The sequence below is a fragment of the Coenobita brevimanus genome, chromosome 51, assembly GCF_032717465.1.
Source record: "Coenobita brevimanus isolate Jiangsu-jjx chromosome 51, ASM3271746v2, whole genome shotgun sequence".
NCBI lineage: Eukaryota > Metazoa > Arthropoda > Malacostraca > Decapoda > Coenobitidae > Coenobita > Coenobita brevimanus.
In genome coordinates, this window is record NC_137004.1 from 35,934,875 (window position 1) to 35,955,782 (window position 20,908).

Here is a 20,908-nt window from a genome sequence, read left to right on the forward strand (position 1 = left end):
TTTCTGAATTGTATTTAATTAACTCATACTGGTCAGTAATACAGATAGTTCACTAAACATAACCGCGCTGGCTTGTATCACGGATCAGGATATAACTCAATGTACAGATTCAGAGTTTTCTTCATTAATTATAAGGCATGACTGCTTGTATATGGAGCATTAATTTTAGCATTTTGTAATGATTATAATTTATTTTGTACAGAGAACACGCTTTGCGTTCCGAATGTCTGGGTGTGTGAAGCCAGACTGTTCCTTTAATAGCCAATGAGGCTCTTACTCATAGTGCAACAACAAATATGTAAGAAACAATTATCATTTTCGGGTAAACAGTTTCTTATCATGTTTTACTGAAGCAAGAGTCCTATCTATGTGGTTAATGTTGACTAACTTAGCAAGATCCCTTTGACGGTGTGCTGGTAACAGCGACTGCAAGCGTAACACCATCATGAGCAAATTTTTGCCGACAGTCGCCTGCTAGCATTGTGTGTGCTAACATTACTCACTCGTTCCCAAATGTCATGGAGTATCCTTCCTTGTTATAACATTCTGCTGTGTACTGCAAATCTCCATATATAAATAAACAAATAAACAAATATATATATATATTTTCGTGGCAGTACCGAACAACTCTACCCACGCCCTTCATTGCGTCCCTCTGGCTGCGCGGTCAGTACCTTTCATCCTGCCACCTTAAAAAAAAAAAAAGAAAAAAAAAAAAAAAAAAAAAAAAAAAAACGTCTCCCGGTGTGTAATCTGAACATAACAAGGAAAACACACTCCCAGAATACAATACGCACCAGTTGCAATCCACAACTCTATGTTCAGTTCAAGGTAATGAGCAGAGTAAGGTAAAGGATCTTGACAAAAGGTCTTACGGGGCCATATTCACGTCGTGTTAGGAGGCTTTCTCGCACCTCTTTTTAGCCATTAATGTGACATGTTGCTCTTTATTACTGTCACTATTGCCTTATATTTTGTATCTTTCGTTTGAATAGAAACTGCACAAAATAACAGAAAATATCCGTGTGCGAAATACTGATATAATTGGTAATTAGGTGCTAGGGATACTCCTTAACTGATGAGAGTATAAAGCAATGTCTTAAGGCTGTGCAATATAATCTGGTAAATTATAAAGCGGTTCCCCAAACTTCCGTGTTTCTAGCACCTTCGTTCAGCTCATCATTATATCATCTTACATTTTTTTTTCTTTTAACGGAAGAAATCGGGGAGTAATTACACGTAAAATTGCTATGCTGTTATTTTGAATGCATACATGGTATATATTTTACTTATTTTGTAACAACTGTCCATCAGAAATCAAAACAACCTTACTACCAGTGCGACAGACAATGAGTTACCAGACATTAAACCCAGCCATCTATAAGCGTAGTTGTATTGGTATCTTCTACAAACTTACTTTGCCTTAGGGTAACCTGTCAGATAAGTCAGTCTGTAGAGATAGGTAACTATGATTTAAGTCTTTGGATTCATTAGTAACCCTGAAAATGAACTAGAATTTACAATGGCAACAAAATAAACTATTACTGATTAGTGGTTCCTAACAAAATGTTTTCCGTTGATATACCAATGGATTGCAGTATGTCGGTAATTCGCAACAGAATGTAATTTATATTATCAATTAAAGTGAAGCATTTTAATTTGGACCACAAAAAAAGAATTCATACTACATACTAACTTCATGGCAAGCAGGTGGAGGAGCCGGTCCTCAAGGTCGCTTCCTAAGCTACAGTCACTTGCCGCACTTCACATGTATGATCTCCGAACGAACATGCTGTTCGTAACTGGGTTAAAACTTCTCTGCATCATTCTGTAAATTGCATAATTATTCATCTGTACAGTTTTCTTGAAACAACTTCGGCACGGGGAAAAGAAAATCTAAGGAATAATTATCCAACCTCTATCAACTGTAAAGATACTATCGGCTTCGAGGCAGCAACTCAGTGCTAGTTTGAAACGATTAAAACCAGTAACGTGATTCCAGTACAAGTAGAGAATGTAACAGTAAGTGAGTCTCCCATGGACATTGTTGACTTACACTAAAAGAAGGTTACCGGTATGAAGCAAACATGTAATTACCGTAAAATAAAAACATTAATTTCGTGTTATACATTCATATATTGAAGAGATCATCATCATCATCATCATCATCATCATTATTATTATTATTAATAATATTATTTGTCGGAGGGGGGAGGGGTGTCTGGGTCACTAGAGTATGAAAGGCCAGTTTCTTTATGTACAAATTTCACCTTCAGTCACTTCTCGAGGTTTAATGCAAAGGGATAGTTACATGTGGAAATTTTTCATATAGTAAAATATAATATACGGATTAATTAAAATTAAATGATTAAGGATTTCCCCATTGAACACTGGAAACATGTATATACTGTATATTCACATCTAAGGCTCTTATCTGTCCCACTGCATCAGACTTGGAGGCGACTGGAGGACATCTTGTATCCCAAACGAAATCAAAGCACGCCTTTGCTTGTCTTTCAGTAGAATGTCTCAGACTGGAGACTTAGTGGCAAAGTAGTATTAAAATTTTGTATAATTATACATGTAATGATAACTACCATATGTCTTCGAACACCTGTCATCAGCTGCAAATAAACCATTTGATATTAAAATTTTTCTTTTTCTTACAATTACTTTTTTTTTTTTTTTTTTTGTAATCTCATTGATCATTACATACTAGTCTTTGTACCGCACTGTGGTCTGATTGCTTTCACCTGATCTAATTGGGCCAATTCTGCCTAATAAACTGTAAGTCGTGCTTGCATGAAGTTGGATCAGCTTCAGTCTTGTGGCAGGAATTAATATAGTTGATTACCAGTCAAATCGACCCTTCAGTCTAACTACAGCTGGCCATCAAATGAGCTGTAAGGGGTTAGGGATCTTGGTCAATCTAGAACAAATGTGCTATATGTAAAAAAAAAAAAAAGCAGGAATAAAGGACCTACATCAGCTTGCACAAGAAGTGAGAAAAGTACCAAGTCCTGCACAAGAAGTGAGAAGAGTGCACAAGAAGTGAAAGGAGTACCTACATCAGCCCTGCACAAGAAGTGAGAAGAGCACCCACAACAACGTCGAGATAACAAAACATCTGATATCTGTCGAAGCAAATAAAAGTACAGTGACGTCATCATAACATGTAGACTGTAATTACACCTACTGTATATCACTGTGTTCCTTTGCAGTGGCTCAGGTGAAGTGACGGAGTGAGCAGTACAAGTAAGCTGCTCAGCCAAGTTATGCTTTCACTGTCTTCCCGGCAATGGAGGACAGAATAAGATGTCTGCACAAGTAAGTATAGCCAGGGTCTAAAGAGTGTCTCAGTAAAACAATCACTGTGTTCCCTTTTGGCGACGGATGAGCTTATCGGTGAGACAGCGGTGGATATAAAACAAGATGGCTGCGAACGCAAGTAAAATCGTCAGAATGAGGGCTGCCACGTCCAGCATCAGGAACTGGATCCATGTGAGCTGTGCGGCGGGAGACTTGAGTTGCGGCGCCCCACGATGACGAGCCACATACTCCGTCCAGAACACCGCACGCTCCAGGGGCGACTCCATCTGGTCCCTCAACTGTCGGCTGCCCTCACTGATTTTTCTCAAGTACCTACCAAACCAAGAGAAAAAAAAAGCCAAATCTTTTCAATACAGTGACATCGTTCTTAGTTAATTATTGTTATAGGAAGACACTTAATTAAGGACACATCTCTCGTGATGACAGGCTTAACAAACAGTCCCCATGAAGAGTCTGGCCGTGGTACTAGCGTCTGTGACATGTTCTACTGAAGTTTCAATTACTTCAGCATGTCAAGAGTGAAAAGTAGGTTAATGTCTCCATGTCACGCATAAGGATTTTTTGCTTTTAAGGCGAAAATTGTGTGCCCATCAACTGGATTTTTTTTCTCATCTGGATTATATATATATATATATATATATATAAAGATGATTTCTCATTTTAATCATAAAATAATAACATCGTCAACAATCTTCTTCCCCATGCAACATGACTCAGATATTTTTAGCAATTAAACCGCTATACGGCATTTTTATGTCAAAAACAGTCCCTATTACTTAAATCTTTGACTGAAGGAGATTTCTCAAAAATATTTTTTCATTTTCACAAATCCCTTACGTACGAGCGTTATGTTATATCTGAACCTGTACCCTTAAGAAAATACACGACACACCCTTTAGACGCAAGCATTCTAATATCCATTTATGTAAACTGAGAACTGACGTACAATGATGACTTCGTGTTACTATTTAGAAGAAGCTGATGCTCTTGATCTTTTTTATTTTTTTCCTGGAATCATTTAGTGTTCATTGTTATAATTGTCAGGGTCATGTTTCTGTTAAACCACGTACTGTATGTTATTAGATACTTAGGGCTGAGTCAGAAAAACATCCAACATATTTCAACATTCATAATTCCAGGACAATAGTTTTCTACAGCAGGTGTTCTCAGACTGGGACAAATTAATTCCAGGGTGGTAATTCTGCGATTCATATGGCATAATGAAGGGTGGGGGAATTCCACCATAAATATAACCAATTTTCCCATATCCATACTGAGAGAGAGAGAACTTGGAGCAAGGGTCTTTCATTTCTTTAGGGATATGAAGTAGAAGATTAAGAGAGAGCCACGTTAAATCTTCTTTTTTCTATGTCTTGGATGGTGCGATGGTTCTGTGCTTGTGACACAAATGTTGGGCGGCGGGTCTGCACTATACCTACCCCAGTACAAGGAGCTGTTAATCGTATTTCGATACACCCAGAGATTACCTGAGCAATTTCGTTCTTGTCGACCATAGGGATAATATCATTTTCAAATAAATATTAGAATGTATAATCCGTATATATATAAAAGTCAGGAATATCATTCCTTCAGTGCAGTGCTGGAGTCTGAGCTCCATACTCTTAGTAGGAAATGTTGACAGTGTGGAGTAACGGAGCAAAGTGGAAATCTGTGTGGTGAGCAAAAAAAATATATATATATATATACAGTATATATATCGTCTGATCAGCACTGTGTCGTCATAATCAATAGAATTACAGTTAATGACACACAATTGCAACAGAGCCGCTGTCGTTGTGCTTGTGCTGGTCCCAATGACATGAACACAATAACACGGAGCACGAACAGCACGGCACCTACACCGAGCTGCTGGGCGTATAGTGTCTGCTGGACATCCACATTTAGGGCCTATTCAAGGTAGCATAGGAAATATCGGAGCATCTCTTCCTTAGTGGTTTATTTTCCATATGAGTTAGCATTCTCTTTTATGTTATTCATGGCGTTATAATACCGACACAACTTGCTTCAATAACAAACAAGTCGATGTCGTGGTATAATGTGCAGAATAACTTGCTGAGGAAGAGGTGTTATGAAATTTCCAGAGCCACCTAGAATATGACCCAGCCAACTGCAATACCTCTCGTTTGCTTGGGCTACACCACAAGGTAAGGGGAAGGAAATGGCGTTTAGTGTTGGCTCATCCAATGACCACCCGTTATCAGAGGGTTTGAGATCAAGTTAGGTGCTGATCACAAAACTGCTGCTTGAAAATAACGCTGATTTACAGTCCTGCCATTTTAGAGATTCTGTTGTAGTTAGCACTGCCCTCAAAATGTTTCGAAATATTTCTTTCCATGATGCTACAAAAATAATCTGCTTTTGCTCCACTTACCTGGGATTCTCAGCAAGTTGGATGATGGTGTCAGCGATGAGGTCAACTGTGAGATGCTCCCAGTGCAAGACCAGACCAAACCCGCGACTTGCCAAGTTGTCGGCATTGCGAGGTTGGTCAGCAAAGATGGGCAGGGCGAGTACTGGCGTGGCGTGGTAGACGGCCTCCACTGTGCTGAACATTCCCGCGTGGCTTATAAACACTCGCACACGGGGGTCACCTGGGGCAGTGTTTAGAAAGTCTCTTAAGCTTATATGTTGTTTATAAGATCCCTTGTATATACGTCTGTATTCTCTCATACAAATACCAAGCACTTGCACGCGGGGATAAATTGGACCGCTGATATGTTGTGCATGAGACTGAATTACACATACTTTCATCTTCACTCAAACAGCTACCGAATACACATGGGTCATTTACATACATGTCTCAAGCGAGATATTCCACTGCTTTCACTTTATACTTTTCAAATCTATGCCAGCCTGTTTCCTGTGGGAATTAAAACATCCTTATAAATGACACTCGTATTTTTCATATTCCCTCTATTTGGTGCTGGAGAGATACACCTTCACGTAGTGGCATCACTATAACCAGGTAATGGAGCTGCCAATAACATCTACAACCCCTCACTTACTCAGCAGGTCTTGCTGTGGAAGCCACTCCCTCACCAGGACATTACTTGGAACGTCCTCCAGATTAGACTCAAACTTCCAGATTACTCGATACGTCAGTAAGGCAAAGGCGTCGAGGAACAGGCGTCTGTAGGAGGCGGGCATACCATTACCCAAGGCGACAGTGCCCAGACTGAAATAAACAACGCCTGCTTCACCGGAGCCATCCACCCACTCACGAAGATCCTGTGGTGGCAAGAATACGGTAAGAATAACGAAGAGGGTTAGCATCATCATCAGTCTTGAATTACCCTCTTCTAGGTGTAAGGTCCTGAGGTTGGGCTCCCTTGGTTCAGTCTACTGTACTCTACTTCTCTTGATGGCACTACATGATCGGAATGTCATGAATCACCTCTTGGGGATCAAATCTACGTGCCTGGCAAGGTCGTCACTCTGACTGTGGATTTTTGACCAACAGACATCCGTATAAGTAATAATAATAATAATAATAATAATATTAATAATAATGATAATAATAATAATAATAGTAGTAGTAGTAGCAGTAGTAGTAGTAGTAGTAGTAGTTATGATAATGATGGTGATGATGATGATGATGATGAGGACGATGAAGGTGGTGGTGCTGATGAAAATAATAATACCCGGTAATAATAATAATAATAAAAATAAAAATAATAATAATAATAATAATAATAATAATAATAATAATAATAATAAAAAATAATAATAATAATAATAACAACAACAACAACAATAATAATAATAATAATAATGATAATAATAATAACAGCAACAACAATAACAACAACAACAACAACAACAACAACAACACTAATAACTGGCCTGTGGTAGAGGCTGTCCCGGGTGACAGTGTATGCCTGCCACCTCCACCTGTGAGGGGAGAAGAGGCACCGCGTTCGTCAGACTGAAGTACGAGTTGGACAGCATGAGACTGACGTTCCTCTCCAGCTCTGTCAGGGGTGGGATGTCGGGCAGGTGTGGCGACAGCTGCGGCAGAGACATGATCGTTCTCATTTAATAAAACTACATCTTTATATTTATTCAAATTGTATATTACCCAGACGGACAAAGGGAATGGTGTGGTTTTACTATAGCCTATAAAAGTGATTACATATATCAGAGATACAGGAGATCATTTACTATTGCACTAAATACACAAAGCTAATATATACATGATATTTTCTGCATTTCAGGCAAAGGGACATAATTTTGGAGCTCATTGTTCTCATATATGCATGTATCATCTTAGTGTGTATAATGTTTTTATAGCTCAGCGTCCTAACTTCCTCAACTGGGAAAATTTTAACCGTATATGGAAAGTATAGCGGAAGGAAGGCTGATATTGTAGGACATCCCCTTCGTAAATCTTAAATCCATTCTGATTTTCTGCGTCAACAACCCTTGGGCAGTCGATAGTCATTAGTCTGCTTAGGAGAAACTGTGTCTTCCAAATTACTATCACATACATATGGAAGTACAATTCTTCCACATGGTACAATATGGACAGAGCGTATGTAATAAGATAAAGAGTAATAAAGGTAGGTGGATATAACCTGGAAGGGACATGCATAGTTACATAAAGTCACTGGACTGGGTACGGAGTTTTTATTTCGATTTTGATCAAGAATGTAATATCGCACACCTGTTTTATTCTTTCAGTAGTGTGAGGAATTTTATATTTCATTCTCATCTCTGTTCAATTATATTCAGCTCATAAAACTTTACGCACTGGAAAAAATGGATGCAGCCTCCAAAAACAAAAAACTAGGGGAAAGTAGGATCTTCTATCTGTCTATCTATTGCCAGACACCATAATCCCTTAAAGGGTGGCCATTTGACACTGAGTTAGTTGTTTTACAGGGAGGGGCACCAACCCTTCACCAACCCACTTGTTGACACGTAAGGAGCACGTATGGTTTGGTTATATGGTTACCATCCAGCGTTGTAAATGGTTTCTTGGATTACAGGAAACAATTTGGCTTGTCACTCAATGTAAAGCCACCTGTAAAGGAAAGAAAAGGAAATAAGAAGTGACAGGAAAGATAGGAGAAATAGGAAGAGAGGAGGGCAGGCACAGAAAAAGAATGAAAAAAGCTAAGGAAGTAGGCAGCACTACATCAAGTGAGTGGATGATGGTCGCCACTACCTACCACAAATAGTTCTGCACTATAATAATCTAAATGAAATAGTGTAGCAGGAGCATATATATATATATATATATATATATATATATATATATATATATATCTAGCTATCTATATCTATATCTATATCTATCTATCTATCTATCTATATATAGTCTCTAGGCAGATAAGGTTATATAAACATTAATACTGTAAGGAAATATCATGCATGGAGAAGCATATTCTTAAATAAATCATCATCATCATCATCATCATCTTCCGGACCTCCTTTCCCACCCTAAGGCAGGGTGAGGAGTAGTAATGTCCAGACAGCCCAGATTTGCCCAGTTCAATGGGCCACGTTTCCATTCACTCATCATTCAAGCCCCCGGAATCCTGGCTCTATCGGATACGCCAAAAACATTCACCACATTCTGTAGCTTCACATAAACGTATCTGATGGAGTCAATTCATAATTAATACAGGAAACTTACATCTGAATAAATTATACCATTGATTGTCATGATATCACGGTGCTGTTGTAGTTGAGTCACCCAGATCTGTCTGGGAGTACAGACCCTTGACCCAGACAAGCTACCGCCCTTACTGTGACAGGTCCTGATTAAGCATGCAAGTCAAGTCGAAACTGTTGTGTCATCCCAGTAAAGGTGTTTTTCAAATGAGGGTATAAATCTTTTTTGACAATAGGAAAAAAATTCCATAGCTGCTAATATCAGACCATGTGTATAGCGATGCAAAGATACTGAACACCGTTGAACAAGTAAGATTGTGGGAAGCCAGAACACAATGGTAGACGTGTTTCGAGCATGGCAGTTAATGGTCATAGTACTTACACTCTGAGGCTCCTACACTAAATAATCTATGTATGTAAATATACTGTTGTTGTTTCGAGTATGAGACTGTAATTGGTGACAGAGCTAACATTCTCCAGCTCCTATACTCATTTATGTAAAATCGCATGGCACTGGGTAGAGTAGATTATTAGAGCTGTCCGGATAATGGGAGGGTTAAGAAGGAAATTTGCATCTACGATAATCACACGTACCTCTTTTTCGACAATAGGAAAGAACCCCCACAGTTGCCAATAGCTGGCCACATATAATTGGAAACATAGGTTGCGGACGCGGTTGAAGAAGGAGTAAGGTTGTGGGTAGCCGGACAAGATGCTGTCAGAGAATGCGGGGCTGAGGACATTACCCATCACAGCACTGTATCGGTGGTCGATCCCTGCAGTGGCGAGCATGACGCACGGTACTCCCAAGCAAAACGGGAACGCCATCTGTTAAGGATTGATTTATGTTAAAAAAATCTTGTGGAAAACGAGAAGCCATGTGCTGGGGCTGAGTTAGCTGAATAAATGATGTGAAGGAGTACGCCTGATGTTGCTGGCTAAGTCGAATATATATATATATATATATATATATATATATATATATATATATATATATATATATATATATATATATATATATACAAACTGAGGATGTATTTCACATTTCATGTTTGCTTCTGTCGGATGAATTTATTCAGTGTATGAAAGACCTTCTAAGATAAAAGGATATTAAAAGGGTATATTTAACTCCTTGAAATGAAGAGGCTCTTCAGGCTGAATAAAAATGTCTAGTGTTGAAATCAAGAATGAATCACAAAAGGCGTCATCATAGTGAAAGAACTGACACTGGAGATCACGCCTCCATTCTTGGCTTCATTAGTAACCGCATATTTGAAATTAAATCGCGAAAAGAGAGGAATACATCAAACATTATCTGACACATAATTGTGGAGCAACTGTTCATTAGATTTCCTTAGCCTAGGCTACATCCCACATTACACAGTTCAGTCAACAATGATCCAGAGAGACCATAACACGTTTAGTCTAAGTTTCGTGCTTCAGAAATTACGTTCATTACCTGCGGGAGTTTCGTTCCGTTTTATGGTCGTATTGTGTGGCTTTGCAGATTTCCTAGCGCCTCTTTGAAAGCGATTTGTTTTCTATATACCACTTCAGTGTTTTCTTATTTCTTTTCTTTTTATTGCTGATGCAAACCATATCAGTATTAAAACCAAATACGGAGTAATGTTAAAGGTGTAATGTGCAAAATAATTCGTTAAAATGTTGTTGCTACGAAGCCTACAGTGTCGCTTCGAAAACGGCCCTCAGTCCAATGAAACTTACTTCGTTAAAAAGGTGTCCGGTGATGACGAGATCGAACTCCCCTCTGCGCCTGTACAGCTCCAAGACTTCGGGTATGGTGTAGAACTTTTTGCTGATGGTGGCTCGTGACTCCTCCAGCAGCTTCATCCCACCTGTATCATTGACATCAATAAGGAAGTAGCCCTATTATTAAAACTGAATGTATGAAAATATAAGTAAGCGCCGAGTTTTTGAGGGTCATTTATGGAACATCTGTGTAGGAAATCATCGTATGAAAATAGTTCAGGGAAAATTTACACCCGCAGTTTAACCCTTTGCCTGCCTGTCCTGATTTCCCTTGCGTTAAATAACCCCACATGCATCACTGACCCTGATCAGCAAGTTACGGCCCTGTTATTTCCACTCCAGTCCGATGTCGTATTTTATACTTTATCTTTGTTATCTTTAGACTATCTTATTCGACCTAATGAGAAAAAAAAAAATCAGGTTGAGGAAGGGGTTAAAGAAGGCCTTTCCTAACCCCGGCACTACAACCTTTTTCTTCCCCCCATTTCTTACTACCTTCCGGCAGTTTTATTCAGCTTAGTGAGAGTACCTAGGTTGAGAGGGGTTAATGGGAGACTGTTTCTTGCCTGCCTCCAAAGCTTAACAAAATCGTCTGGATACAGCAAGAATAAAACCTAAGATGCATAATTGGAATGAGGGGGTTAAAACTGAGTGCGCGGGGATATAAGGACACCTCTAGAATTTTTGTCGGTCATTTATAAAACGCCCGCAAATTGTGTAGGAAATAATCATACGGGAAAAGAGGTAAATTCACCTCTACACCTCCAACCAGGTGATACATGGCTCAGGAGAAAGGAGGGAGGGAAAAGACAAAAACAATAGGGAAAGTGAAACTAGGACAAGTACAAAACAAGGGAATTACTCTCTCTCTCTCTCTCTCTCTCTCTCTGAGGTATGTTATCATCTATATTTTATGACCTTGTGGATGTTATCAATTAGCCCCTTGAGCTCTGTAAGTCACTGTTTTACTTTTTCTTGTTATCATCAGTCGATATTATTCGACTTAGGAGAGACATGTGTTTGTGGATGTGTTAATGAAGTTTTTTTTTTTTTTTTTAAGCTCAGAATGGTCTTTTCGAAGCTGATGGTAGCAAGATAAAGTTATCGGATGGAATGGGTCCTTAGTAAATTTTAGCCTCAGCTCATCTGAAACGTGAACCCAGTGGACTGCAGGTTGACGTTGCATTTCGTCGGGATTCCACCGTCCTCCTTTTGATGGATAAAGAGGTAGTTAAAGAACGGTCGTATGACCGAGCAGTGGAACCGTCCGCTTATATTTATGCCACCACGTGGGGTAGCTCTCTCTAAGACCACGACATAAGTTAAATATACAGGACCAATACCTCACTGTAAAGTAAGGCAATATAATGATACCCAAAGGGTCCACGTTGCAGCTGAAGTATGGTTCCCTTGAGGCAGGCGAGTTCCTGGGCAACTGCAGGAGGATCTCGGTCACGTTGGGGTGGTTGAAGGTCTTTGGGATGGAGGCCTGCAGCTTCACGATCTGAAACAGGGAACATTAACACCATAAATCCAAGTCACGTCTCATTTAGCTCATTCTTACTGCATCCGGAAGCATTTGTTTCACTTAGAACCGCCCCTCTTACTGAAAGGGTTTATTTAAGGTTAAGTCCGACCCTCCCCCTGTCCGAAAAAGAAAATAAATAAATAAAAATAAAGACTGTCTTAAACTAAACAAATCGTCAGGAGAAGGCTAATGTCATATGAAAAGACATCCCCCAAACCCATTCAGTGGGCTATACAGGGCCTAGACAGAAAACTTAACAACATATATTCGTCTCCATATATAATTATCTACTACAGGGGATGGTGCGGTGGAGGTCTTACGTGCCAGTAGTGTACTTGTCCACGTCTCGCATCTCCTGTGTTAGAATAAGTTTTTTAGTGTTTAGACGGTAGACGAGGCATCAGTCATTCCAAAATTAAATAGAATCATATTGTGGTAGCCAAATAATAATAATAATAATAATAATATTAATAATAATAATAATAATAATAAGAAGAAGAAGAAGAAGAAGAAAAAATGTGTTCTTCGTTTGTATGAAATAGGCTTGCGAATCTTGCCAAACAAAATAAAATAACTCCACGATTGCAAGAACTTCACATAAAACCCGCCCTCACCTGGTGGCCACGGTGAGCCAAGGCAGTGAGTAGTGGCTCCAGGATAGTGTAGTGGTTCTTCTCCATAGCCGGAATGGGAACCAGGATCTTGTAGGGTTTGGAGGGAGGCAGTCGCACTTCAGGGTAGCCAGCGGCGGCCCCACACAGCACCGCCACCAGTGTTGTTCCCCACCAAAGCATACCCTGCTAGAGTGTCTTATATTAGCCTATTACGATTATGGTTGTAAAATCTGTTAGAGTTTGGTTATGTTGATCTATTAGATTTGGGTTAGACTGGAAGGGTTAGAATAGTTTAGTCTGTTGCGGGTTTGGCTACATTAGGTTAAATTTATATCTTGAGTTAGATTAGTTTACTAGATTAGTCTGTTAAGGTTTCGTTATGTTAAGTTAGGTCAGTGTGCTGGGTTAGGGTAATTTGGTATCTTAGCTTAGTCCGTTCTGATGAGGCTACGTTGGATTACTAGGCCTGTTAGGGTTAAGGTAGGCCAGGCAAGCAAATACACCTGGAGATGCCAGAGGCCACAACACACACCACAGTCATCAGTACTGAGCCCACCACGACGTACCCTTACTGGATCTCCTCCATTTATGCAGGTACAAAACTCTAATCGATTTCGGCACTTTTCTTTTTTCCACGATAGCATAGGTGAGGGCAGGAAAGGTTCCTGTTATGACTGATCAGTCTGTTGGAATGAGATTAATTTGGGTTTGCTTTTTGGGCTCAGTTAGTTTAGGTTAGGTTAGCCTGTCTGGGTTAAGTTAGGAGAGTTTAGATTATGTGAGGTAAGAACAGGGTTAATGGTACATAAAATAAGACTAACTATCATGGAAAGAGCAAACGTAGCGCCTTCAGTCTAGTAATAGGATGTAAAATAATACGCAACATAAAGCAAACTATTTGGAGCAAACCTGCCTTCAACAATATTTTGCACCTACGATCGTCACTAAGAGCTGTATTCGAGACGACATTGGAGACTTTGTAGTACTTCTTCCTTAGCATTTTATTGTGCATAGTACACTCTTTTATCTTCTTGCATGTTCCTGAGACGTACTATGCCGATAGTAGAATTATATAAATTACATAAAAAAGAATATCAGGGTATAATATGTATAATAAATCGCCAAGAAAGAGGTGCTAAGTCCTTATGCCGCCTTGAACACGGTCCTGTTAGCGAAAGATATGCTGAAATGCGTCCTTATGTGGGAAATCTCTCTCTCTCTCTCTCTCTCTCTCTCTCTCTCTCTCTGAATTATCAGTATGTAGGATAAAGAGAACTGTGCTTTTTTTCACTACAGACTACTCTGACCAATTATAAACACAGTAAGTACACTATGCACATTAAGAGAGACATCAGGCAATGAAGGAGAAATATGATTCATCAACAGCGAACTTTCCCTTGGTGGTATTTCCCTGAAAGGAGTTCGGTGGTTTGTCAAGAAGAGGTGGGTAGTGGATGATGGGAAAACTAACACCTCCACAATTAGAGTCAAAATACAGGGTAGTTCATATTCATCGCTCCTTCTCTTCGCCGGCCAAGTTCTATTGTATTGCGGGGACGGCTGAGTCAATGTTATCAGTTTCTAACCGGCATCACCTATGGTTTACTCCCACTGCCTCACTCATGCTCACACCAGCACAATGAGCCGTCCTCCACACACATAATATTCCTCGAGATGAGTTCTAGTGGAGTGCTAGTTACTGACCACCTTGCATTTCGCTCTTTATATCCAGTGGCAATTATTCCAGTTATGTCCATGGTCACCCTTAACATATCTATAAAACAATATTTTTTTTTTCATTCATTCATTGCCAGACGCCATGTATCCCAAACGGGGTGGTCAAGGGCTTAGAGTTCATTATTTTACAGGGAGGGGCACTAATCCTCCACCAACCCCACTTGACACGTAGGGAGAGCGTTATGCCAACAGCATCTGGTGTTCCCAGGCGGTCACCCATCCAAGTACTAACCAGACCCAACGTTGCTTAACTTCGCTGATGGGACGGGAAGCGGTGTACTCAACGTGGCATGGCCGTTGGCCATTAATTTCAGTCTCATATCAAACGTTTATACCTCACTATGGAACATTAAAAAGAAAAAAAAAACAAAAAACAAAAAAACAATGCTGGTAGTCTAAAGGCTTGACATTAAGACAGTCTCAGCCAGTTGTTCCAAAATTCATTAGAAGTTGCCGGTATGCACAGTAACACAAAAAGTATCCCATTCATAGCACCGAAATGCTTTATTTTGTTATGAAATGTGGATATCTCGAGTGTGTGGTTGAATGTAGGAGGGATGACTCAATATCGCGATAATAGTCGGTTTTGTTGAGGTGGTTGTGGCAAACCGCGTACGTGAGACCTTATCCACCATCATACTCATCGCTGACAGCACACATACAGTAAGCACAGGGACATCCCAAACATCAAACATGACATGGTACACCTGGGCCACATACTTCCTCCACTAAGATCCCCGGAGTGACATATGACACTCAAGGACCACATACTGTACAAGATATCAAGAGGCGGTACACCCCAGACTCAATGTACCTAGTTACTTACCGGGACAGATCGTGGGGGAAAAAAAAGGACACTCTGTCTCCTCTAAAAATATATCAGATCGTTGGTGTCCCCATCCTATGTAACACCCTAAGCAACATCTTGCAGACCATACAGAACAACATTACGCATCATCGCTGGCTACACTAAAACCACTCCTATAACACATTTACACTTTGAAACCAAAGTCCTCCCTGTCAGAGAATATCCCGATATGAGACACACACAGTTTTATGCAGCAGCCAGTACGAGCACACAACATCCCTGACATTACATGACAAAGCTACGCATCGTAATTATGCATACAAAACAACAACCACATAAACATTATCAGACTTTCTTCAACAACTTCCCACCTCCAGACTTTCGAACACTAACAACGAAGAAACGAATAAATACACATTTCACAAGCAGGGCAAAATAGTACTTCGGTCAGAACACTAAATTAAAAGCACCCCTTCTTGACATTCTCCCATCGGTGGTATCCCTAAGCAAAACTATTCGAGTTCACCTACTGATAAGACTGGATCATAACACTATTCAGTTACCATATTAGGAACGGGTTGCATGGACCTATGGTACGTGCCCCGCTGGTTGAATAGGTCCACATAACATAGCAAACATAATGGAGCACTGCACACTATACGCCACATTGGAGACACAGACACAACATACTCACAGACTGTGTAGGGAATCAATGGGATTACCCCATAGGTGCAGCTGCTTACCTGCGGTCAGATAGAACGGAGTTAGAAACAACAACCCTATTGTCTGTTGTTGCAAATATTCTCCCCACTGAAGAAAAATAAAACTTAGTAGTATGTGGAAGCTCCCGAGAACAAGTGTGTCTCAGCATACAGCGTCCGTCATACTGGTAATATAAACTCTCCTCCTGGTTAATGTTTGCCTGTCATGATGTGCTTGTGTTTCTGTTTTCCAAGGGATGGCGTAGCATAGTTGCTGTTGCCACCAGCAGACGATTATACTAAGTTTAAAAGAGAGGTTTTGAGTTAGAGAGGTTAGCTGTATAATTAAAATCATGTCCTTCAAGGCGACCGGAGACATAGAGGTCACTCTGGAAATGGCATCACACGGAAGAGGTTAATCTGTACTTATACTTTTTGGACTAAATCTGGCAATCCTCAACTGTTAAAGAGAAACAGTGGTTAGAGTTAATAAAGAGATCAATAAAGGGAAATAATTAGATGTATTGTCACTCATAGTAGAAAGTACCTCCTCCCCCACCCCACCCCGTGCAAGAAACCTTGTACCTTGCGACATTCGGGTTTGGCAACAAAGCACCTGACGTCAGGGATGAGGGAGGAGGAAGATGATCTGCAGTGATTGCATAAACGATATTAGGAAACTGTCTGCCGCAGCCAATAGAAAAATGGCTGATCAAAATACGTGTTGGCAAATTTGTGGCCGTCCCTCACCCCTTCTGTACAGGAGTAAACTCTTCCTTGTTGTTTCTCTCAGCCTAGTGTTATGTAGTAGCTATCTTTACCTTTCCTCTTTAATGTGCATTAAAAAAGAAATATATACATATATAGCCTACACTGTAGGTTTCAAGAACATACACCATAAAAGCACATATTAACAGTAAGCACTTAGCACAGTACAAATACCTTTTGAAAGCATAAAACCCTACAAACCGGTAATGCCTAAGCAGCAAAATAGAATGATGTACACAACACATGAGCACACACAAAAGCCAGCAAACCAAAAATACCTAAGCATTTATATCATAGAATTTTCAATCAAATAACTGAATATCAATCAATTTCTGAGATATTTCAGTTTCAAATATGCAAGTTTTAGAATAAAATTGAGTATATCACCTTCAAAAATAGGTCAAGGTCATATTTGGCACAAGGACTTGGGTTACCCTGGGATACCTTCATGTGTAATTTCATCAGGACAAAAAAAAGAAAAGAAAAAAAAAAAAAAATAGAGGTCACCCGAAGGAGGGAATCATACCAGCCGCGAGCCGATACATATCTAGTGCGGCTCGGAATATGACTTTGACCTTGACTTACTTTCACCAGTATCGAACTCGTAGGAGATTTTCAGCCCTACTACACACCTGTAAAATTTTGTGATGATATCTTGAGCGATTGCGAAGTTATCATGCAACAGACACACACACAGACAAACTGAAAATAATACTCGTAGGAGATTTCCATCCATACTATACACATCTATAATTTTGTGATGATATCTTGAGCGGTTGCGAAGTCATCGTGGGAACAGACACACAGACCTTGACCTACTTTCCTCAGTTTTTAACTGATGATCGATTTTTTTTTTTTTAATCCCTACTACACACCTGTAAACTTCTGTGACGATATTTTGAGCGGTTGCAAAGTTATCGTGTTAACGTACACACACAGACAGACACACAGATAGACAAATTGAAAACAATACCAGCTGCGCTTTCTCGGCTGGTAATAAAAAAGTCCAAAGAAAAATCATACTAACGAAAACAAGAAGCTTCGCCATATAAATGGCGAAGCTTAGATATTACACACACACGCACACACACACACACACACACACACACACACACGCTCTCACACACACACACACACACACACACACACACACACACACACACACACACATCTATATCTATATCTATCTATCTATCTACCTATCTCCCGCTCTCTATCTATCTGTCTGCCTATCTATCTATCAATCTATCTATCTATAATATATATATATATATATATATATATATATATATATATATATATATATATCTATATATCTATCTATAATATATATATATATATATATATAGTCCCTATAGCCAATGTCTTAATCTGGCACTGTCCCTGACGCATTACATAAAACAGCCTCATTTTTGGGCAGAAAAACAGACTGAACTCTCCCCTGTTTATGAATGTTAGCCAGAAGAAGGAAGTGATAAGCAGGAGATAAAGTGATAGAAGAATTTTTGTCCCTGCGTGTGGAGCCAGAATCGCCAACATGCTTTCGAGCAGGTCCCAGCCTCAGCAGTTTATTTTATCCTCTCCTTTTACTTTTTTTTTTTTTTTTTTTAAAGAACAAGGAAATGAGAGAGCAGTCTTCTCAAGTCTAGCTTTCTTAAAAAAAAAAAAAAGTCTTTAGTTATGAAAGGAAAATCATCGTAGATAGTATCAATTCTCTGCAGGAGGAATGGTAAGGAGTCGAAAGTGCAGAACCTCACTGCGTCTAGTTCTACCCGCAGAAACAAGTCTAACTTACGAAAAACAATCGATGGTAAATATGAGCAATGTAAGTGTAGATTGTGACACTGTAACAATGAACTGTCTTTTTTAATGACTCGTGTGTAATTGACAGGCATTGATGACAAGTCCTCTTCTTCTCTTCCATGGTTGCCATTACACAGTGAAATATAATAGGTTATGATAAACTTTAAAATATCACAAGCTGGAAATAGTGTGAATGACGGGAAAAGCTGACTAACATCCATTTCTTAATGACGAGTATAAAGCAAACCGTGTACAGTACAGTATATCTGATTATTTCTTTTTGTTGCTCTCTTTACTGACTAATCACAGTTCCTCTTCGCAGTGTCCTGGCAGAGCCAGTCCAAGGATTATGAATGGGTAGAGTTTAACCTCATCACCCCAACGGCATTATATTTATTTTTTTGAAATATGTATTTAGTTTAATATTTCTGCCTGTAGTGTCAGTCACCTTGAAGGATATAAAATTAAAGCTACTGCTGATCCCCCTTCCCTCCCCTCCCTTCATAAATTCAAGCAGCGGAGGTTGAGTTTACACAACCTTTCCCTGACAATGTAAAGCACAAGCCAAGCATGACAGGCACATACCAGGAAACTATTACTCCTTGCAAATGGTAGGTGGTGGCGACCATCATCCACTCACTTAATGTAGTGCTGCCTATTTCTTCCTTAGCCTTTATCATTCTTTTTCTGTGTCTGCCCTCCTCTCTTCCTATTTCTCCCATCTTTCCTGTCACTTCTTATTGCTTTTCTTTCCTTTACAGGTGGCTTTACATTGAGTGACATGTCTACTGGTTTCCTGTAAGCCAAGAAACCATTTACAATGCTGGGTGGTAATCATATAACCAAACCATACGTGCTCCCTACGTGTCAAGAAGTGGATTGGTGGAGGGTTAGTGTCCCTCCCAGTAAAACAAATAACTCAGAGTCAAATGGCCACCCCTTACGGGATTATGGCGTCTGGCAATAGATAGATAGATAGATAGACAGTATCTTACATGCTACTTGCTGAGAAACAGCAGTACTCGTGAAGTCTCATATACTGCAAAGTTTTCTCATCTTTCATCCAAGGAAATATTTGCCACAGAAGGAAACAAAGGTAAAAGCTTCACAGCATTACAAAAGCTCTTTAAGTAGAACAGAGGACTTAGTTTTCTTTTCATGATTTGGCGAGTTTTTGATACATTTTACAAAAAAAAAAAAAAAAAAAATTATTAGCGGCTCGACTACGAAGCTGCCAGTGCAACAGCGCCGGGGTTTGAATCCCAGTGCAGACAGCTGTTGCCACTTGGCTCTAGTTTCCATACACCTATTGTGAGTTGGTATGCAAAAGAAGCACTTAGGGTAACAGCTAAGGGAGACACCTATGGTGCTTTTATGATACAGTGGTCAATTTAGCCTGATCACAGCAGACTAACCTAAGCTTTTTCAAGAGATTAATTTAACCAAGCCCAACAGACTAATGCAAATTCACCTACGCAGACCCTAACAACCTAACCTAACCAAGCAGACTCACCCAGCCTAACATAACCAACCTCTAACAGCATAACGGCACCTCACTCTGACAAGATATCTAAATCAATCGAAACTCAAAACAAATCCCCGCTGGGGCAGGGAACAGTTTAAGGATTTGAACTTCATAAAATCAGACTTTACTGATCTACCAGAAGACCCGCCACAGTGGAGGCCATCTACCACTCCACGCCAGTACTCGCCCTGCTTGTCTTTGCTGACCAACCTCGCAATGCCGTTAATCTGGCAAGGTGAGGGTTTGGTCTGGTCTTGCACTAGGAACAACTCACGGTCGACCTCATCGCTGATACCATCATCCAACTTGCTGAGAATCCCAGGTTAGTAAAGCTAAAGTACGGTATTATTTCTGCAACATTAAGAGAAATATAAGTCGAAATATTTTATGGACAGTGGCACCTATAACAGAATCTCTGGAACAACATATTCTATAAACTGAGCTCCTATATGAAAACGGTTTCTAGCTGCAATATTGGTAGATATGTTGCAGAATGATATTGCGTGAGAATTTTAAAGATTTTTTTCATTACACTATGACAAGGTGTTCCTACAGAATTTGATCAAGAAACCAATGATTATAAATTAGAATAGCCCTCTTTGACATCCTAGATCCAGCTGGTCGACATTTTTAATTTTCACCGCTGAAGAAAAATTTTCAAGGATGACAAGGGGGACATCATCTTCA

At 39.7% G+C, this 20,908-nt stretch overlaps 1 protein-coding gene and 1 non-coding gene across 2 annotated transcripts; both read right to left on the minus strand.

The window, feature by feature from the left end:
• Positions 1-3,368: 3,368 nt before the first annotated feature.
• On the minus strand, positions 3,369-13,059 carry LOC145400210 (UDP-glycosyltransferase UGT5-like). The gene is made up of 8 exons (XM_080272724.1): positions 12,880-13,059; positions 12,112-12,241; positions 10,693-10,823; positions 9,562-9,795; positions 7,195-7,359; positions 6,357-6,579; positions 5,723-5,942; positions 3,369-3,642 (listed from the first exon to the last, which is right to left on the minus strand). Exons 1-8 carry the CDS (start codon positions 13,057-13,059, stop codon positions 3,369-3,371), a joined length of 1,557 nt encoding a protein of 518 aa, XP_080128850.1.
• A 1,740-nt stretch (positions 13,060-14,799) lies between these two features.
• Positions 14,800-14,918, minus strand: LOC145400314 (5S ribosomal RNA). Its single transcript, XR_013897421.1, has one exon. It is a non-coding gene; the product is annotated as a 5S ribosomal RNA (ribosomal RNA).
• Between the last annotated feature and the right edge of the window lie 5,990 nt (positions 14,919-20,908).